Source organism: Nematolebias whitei, chromosome 2 (assembly GCF_014905685.2).
Source record: "Nematolebias whitei isolate Nwh7 chromosome 2, NemWhi1, whole genome shotgun sequence".
NCBI lineage: Eukaryota > Metazoa > Chordata > Actinopteri > Cyprinodontiformes > Rivulidae > Nematolebias > Nematolebias whitei.
In genome coordinates this window covers 61,407,147-61,413,179 of record NC_056499.1, presented here as the reverse complement: position 1 = coordinate 61,413,179, position 6,033 = coordinate 61,407,147, and the positions used below count along the sequence as shown (strand labels likewise).

The 6,033-nt window shown below is 51.4% G+C and overlaps 1 protein-coding gene across 1 annotated transcript in view; it reads right to left on the bottom strand.

Moving 5' to 3' along the window:
* LOC119427515 (probable E3 ubiquitin-protein ligase HERC1) overlaps window positions 1-6,033 on the bottom strand; it is a gene marked incomplete at its 5' end in the record, with an annotated part of 106,360 nt that overhangs the window by 23,448 nt on the left and 76,879 nt on the right. The window contains 2 exon segments of the mRNA XM_037695147.1: window positions 175-304; window positions 460-612. Coding sequence (XP_037551075.1) covers window positions 175-304; window positions 460-612 — 283 coding nt within the window.

Here is a 6,033-nt window from a genome sequence, read left to right as displayed (position 1 = left end):
TTCGCTCCACCACATGTACCACATGAGGTGCGAATGACAATAAAGAAACTCTGACTCTGACTCTCTGGTGTGCAGAACCAAACTGTGACCCTCATACCGCGGTAAACCAACGAGTTGGGCATACTGTTACAGCGCTAGTTAAAGCATCAGGCCGCAGAAAGAGCTCGTCTCTACCTTGCAGCTTCTCTCGGATGCTTTCGTTGCAGCTCTCCTTGATCAGAGCAGCTGAGCGGAAGAAGATATCGGTGGCATGAGGCAGCAGCAGCTGCAGGTGTTTGTGAAGCAGAGCCACGCTGCTGGAATTCTGAGAAGAAGAAAAAAGTCATGACTTTTATGTGTCTGGACTTTCCAACACTCAATTCTGGGACAAACCTATTTTTTTGTCTAAAGCGGACGTTCTGATCTCAGATGTCAGTTAGGTGGAAGCACAGAAATGATGGACACTGGGACGGACAGTACCTCAGTGATAGAACCGATGTGGCAGTAAGCCAGCAGCTGTTTCTGGAGGGAGCACAGCAGCTGGTGGAGGTGAGCAGGCTGGCTGCTGTCGGACGACGATGTCCCCTGCTGAAGCTTATCGCTGTTCTTCTCCAGCTCTCCTAAAGCCTGATCCTGCAGGCAGCAAACACACGCAGCGGACACGTCAACCATCACTTCATTTACCCATGAAAACGTTCAGAGGAAAAAGGATAACTGTGTTTAAAACGAAACATTCAGTCCAACGTCTGTAATTCAGACATTCATCAACAGAACCATTCCGTATGATTTTATTTTAACTTGAACCTGATGCTGCTTGAAATGCTCTAAAACCCATCTTTTTACTAAAATAAGTTGTACAGACTAACAAAAAGTAGATGTTTTACATCTTTAATGGGTTCTGACTTGATGGACAGAAGCAGTGAACCTTCAGATTCTGATTCAGTCCCACAACAGGAAAGGTTCACCAAGTCCTCCCAGATCCCAGAGGAACTCCAAAAGACCACTTCTTGATCTCACTGCGTCCTCTCCCAGTCATTTATTCAGAGCTTACAGGAAAACGCTCAAAGAAAACCAACGTCCAACCGTTTCACTTCCCACAAGACATGATACATTATTACATCAAGCAACATGTTAAGAAAGGCAACAGAAGAAACGTGAAACTCTTCAGCTGTGTCTTCTTGACATCAGTACCTACAGACCAATGCACTTAGAGCAAGGCCGTTTCTGTCCAGGACAGTTTCATTAGTTTCTGTTGGATTCCACTGAATCACAGTTCAGAAGCAAGAGCTAATTTTCACACGCTGGTTTTTAGTTTTAGTTTTTAGTAGTCCACTCCCTGGGCTGCCACCATACCGTGGTGGAGGGGTTTGAGTGTCCCAATGATCCTAGGAGCTATGCTGTCAGGGGCTTTATGCCCCTAGTAGGGTCACCCATGGCAGACAGGTCCTAAGTGAGGGACCAGACAAAGTGCAGCCCAAAGACCCCGATGATGAGACAAATAAATGGACCTAATGTTCCCTTGCCCTGACGTGGGTCATCGGGGCCCCACTCTGGACCCAGGCCTGGAGGTGGGGCACGCGGGCGAGCGCCTGGTGGCCGGGCTTTTACCCATGGAGCTCGACCAGGCACAGCCCGAAGAGGAGACGTGGGTCGCCCTTCCCATGGGCTCACCACCTGTGGGAGGGGCCAAAGGGGTCGGGTGCAATGTGGGATGGGTGGTGGCCGAGGGCAGGGACCCTGGCGGTCTGATCCTCGGCTACAGAAGCTGGCTATTGGGACGTGGAATGTCACCTCACTGGTGGGGAAGGAGCCTGAGCTGGTGTGTGAGGCTGAGAGGTTCCGGCTAGAAATAGTCGGACTCACCTCTACGCATGGCTCGGGCTCTGGAACCAGTTTCCTTGAGAGGGGCTGGACACTCTTCCACTCTGGAGTTGCCCCTGGTGAGAGGTGCCGAGCAGGCGTGGGCGTACTTATTGCCCCCCAACTTGGTGCCTGTGTATTGGGGTTCACCCCAGTGAACGAGAGGGTGGCCTCCCTCCGCAATACGTGTGGGGGGACGGGTTCTGACTGTCGTTTGTGCTTATGCACCAAACGGCAGTTCAGATTATCCACCCTTTCTGGAGTCCTTGGAGGGGGCACTGGAAAGTGCACCTTCTGGGGACTCCCTTGTTCTGCTGGGGGACTTCAATGCTCATGTGGGCAATGACAGTGAGACCTGGAGGGGTGTGGTTGGGAGGAACGGCCCCCCTGATCTGAACCAGAGTGGTGTTCTGTTGTTGGACTTCTGTGCTCGTCATGGATTGTCAATAACGAACACCTTGTTCAAGCATAACGGTGTCCATATGTGCTCTTGGCACCAGGACACCCTAGGCCGCAGTTCGATGATCAACTTTGTCATCGTCTCATCTGATCTGCGGCCACATGTCTTGGACACTCGGGTGAAGAGAGGGGCGGAACTGTCAAGTGATCACTACCTGGTGGTGAGTTGGCTGCGATGGTGGGGGAGGATGCCGGTCAGACCTGGCAGACCCAAACGTATTGTGAGGGTTAGCTGGGAACGTCTGGCAGAGTCTCCTGTGAGACGGAGTTTCAACTCCCACCTCTGGGAGAACTTCGAACATGTTCCGAGGGAGGTGGGGGACATTGAGTCTGAGTGGACCACGTTTCGTGCCTCTATTGTCGAGGCGGCTTACCAGAGATGCGGCTGCAAGGTTGTCGGTGCCTGTCGCGGCGGCAACCCTCGAACCCGATGGTGGACACCGTCGGTGAGGGATGCTGTCAGGCTGAAGAAGGAGTCCTATCCGGCCTTTTTGGCCTGTGGGACCCCGGAAGCAGCTGATGGGTACCGGCAGTCCAAGCGACATGCGGCTCGGGTGGTTGCTGAGGCAAAAACTCGGGCATGGGAGGAGTTCGGAGAGGCCATGGAGAACGACTTCCGCACGGCTTCGAGACGATTCTGGTCCACCATCCGGCGTCTCAGGGGGGGGAAAGCGGTACGCCACCAACACTGTTTATAGTGGGAGTGGTGTGCTGCTGACCTCAACTCGGGATGTGGGTCGGTGGGCGGAATACTTTGAAGACCTCCTCAATCCCACCGGGCCCCAGGGGTGGATGAGATTCGCCCAGAGTTCCTTAAGGCTCTGGATGTTGTAGGGTTGTGTTGGCTTACGCGACTCTGCAATATTACGTGGACATCGGGGGAAGTTCCCCTGGATTGGCAGTCCGTGGTGGTGGTCCCCCTATTCAAAAAGGGGGGACCGTAGAGTGTGTTCCAACTACAGGGGAATCACGCTCTTAAGCCTCCCTGGTAAAGTCTATTCGGGGGTTCTGGAGAGGAGGGTCCGTCGGATAGTCGAACCTCGGATTCAGGAGGAACAGTGCAGTTTTCGTCCTGGCCGTGGAACACTGGACCAGCTCTACACTCTCAGCAGGGTCCTGGAGGGTGCGTGGGAGTTTGCCCATCCATTCTACATGTGCTTTGTGGACTTGGAGAAGGCGTTCGACCGCGTCCCTCAGGGGGCCCTGTGGGGGGTACTCTGGGAGTATGGGGTACCGGGCCCTTTGATACGGGCTGATAGGTTCCTGCCTGGTCCGCATCGCCGGCAGTAAGTCGGGCTTGTTCCCAGTGAGAGTTGGACTCCGCCAAGGTTGCCCTTTGTCACCGATTCTGTTCATAACTTTTATGGACAGAATTTCTAGGCGCAGCCAAGGTGTTGAGGGGATCCGTTTTGGTGGCCTTAGGATTGCGTCTCTGCTTTTTGCAGATGATGTGGTCTTATTGGCTTCATCAGATCGTGATCTACAGCTTTCGCTGGAGCGGTTCGCAGCCGAATGCGATGCGGCCGGGATGAAGATCAGTTTCTCCAAATCCGAGGCCATGGTCTTGAGCCGGAAAAGGGTAGAGTGCCCTCTCCGGGTCAGGGAGGAGGTCCTACCCCAAGTTGAGGAGTTCAAGTATCTTGGGGTCTTGTTCACGAATGAGGGAAAAATGGAGCGTGAGATCGATAGGCGGATAGGTGCAGCGTCTGAAGTGAAGCGGGCGCTGTACAGGTCTGTCGTGGTGAAGAGAGAGCTGAGTCAAAAGGCGAAGCTCTCAACTTACCGATCGATCTACGTTCCCACCCTCATCTATGGTCACGAGCTTTGGGTTGTGACCGAAAGAATGAGATCTCGGATACAAGCGGCCGAAATGAGTTTTCTCCGCAGGGTGTCTGGGCTCTCCCTTAGAGACAGGGTGAGAAGCTCGATCATCCGGGAGGGACTCGGAGTAGAGCCGCTGCTTCTCCACGTCGAGAGGAGCCAGTTGAGGTGGCTTGGGCATCTGTTTAGGATTCCTTCTGGACGCCTCCCTGGTGAGGTGTTCTGCACACGTCCCACCGGAAGGAGGCCCAGAGGAAGACCCAGGACACGCTGGAGGGACTATGTTTCTCGGCTGGCCTGGGAACGCCTCGGGATTCCCCCGGAAGAGCTGGCCCAAGTGGCTGGGGAGAGGGAAGTCTGGGCCTCCCTACTTAGGCTGCTACCCCCGCGACCCGACCCCGTTTAAGCGGAAGAAAATGGATGGATGGATGGGTTTTTAGTGAAGTTCAGTGTTATACCAGTAGCATGCGTGGCTTATTCCGTCTTCATAAAAGGAACAACAAGAAAATCAGGATTACAGTTCAGCTTTGTTTTAAACTGGGCTGGAGTCAACATTCAGACACAGAAATCTGAAACACTGAAGAAATCAGGATTTCTTTCTTTTACAAATAATAATAATTCTGAAACTTGGTGAACATCTGTATCTTCTCAGGACCTGTGAAAAAGTCTCTTGGAGCCTTGGTCCAAACTCAACAGGAAGTCGTCCATTTTGGGTCCAAAGTTCAATTTTGTGCGTTTCTAATGGTGCATTTTAACAAACTCCTACTAGGCATTTTGAGCGATTGACTTCAAACTTGGTTAATGTGCCCTTAACACGTTCTGGAATAAAAGTTAGTAAAAGCTTTCATTCTCCTATGTGTTAAAGGGGCGTGGCCAGGCCTCAAACTTGCGCTTCACGTCATAACTTTAAAAACACTGTAACTTTCACATTGAAAGACCAAACAGCACCAAATTTGGCATGACTCATCCCTGTTGGATGCCCGACGATCCACTTTGGTCATATTTTGACGTAATCAAAGCCCCGCCCCCTTGGAACAGGAAGTCTTTTTTAAAATTGGAATGCTCCCTATTTGACACCATTGACCTAATCATGATGATCCTGTGTTAGAAGACAGATAAGATGGTCTGACTTGATTTAAAGTACAAACAGTTTTAGCTGGAGGATGTGGGTGTGGCGAATCAAAAAGTGACGCCATTGCAGTACGTTTGGCTCTAAAATACACAGATTTGAGCCGAGGTGTAGCAAAATCACTATGATCAATCGTTATCCACCCCTTGAAGAGGTATCCATGATAAGTGGCCAATAGGCTCTACAGCGCCACCTACATTCTTCCTACAGTTATATCTCAGTGATACATCATCCGATCTGCACCAGATTTTTGTTGCGTCATCTGTGAGCATTTCCTGACACATTGGTATTGTTGTTTATTATTTGACTCAAGTAGGACCCCTAGATTATTCAAACTGTTATACCGCAGTGATATATCATCCGATCTGTACCAGATTTTTGGTGCGTCATTACTCAGCACTTATAGACACATTGGTATTGCTTTTTTACTTTTGAATCAAGTGCGCACCCTATATCATTCAAAATGTTATATCACAGTGAAACATCATCTTATCTGGACCGGATTTTTGGTGCATAATCCGTGAGCACGTCTAAACACATTGATATTGTGGTTTACCATATGACTCTCATACTGATATGGACAGAAGGCGATTGCAAAGTTTAGGCGTATGCGCACCCTGGTGGACGCGTGCGGGAATGGCATGAGAGCATTCGCGACGGTGACTCCCAGGCGTTGCTGGAGCGCACGCGGTCACGGCTGATGTCCAACGTTTGGCGAATGCGCACTCCAGTGAAAAGGCGTGGGACGGAAGCGTGGGACGGAAGCGTGGGACGGAAGCGTGGGA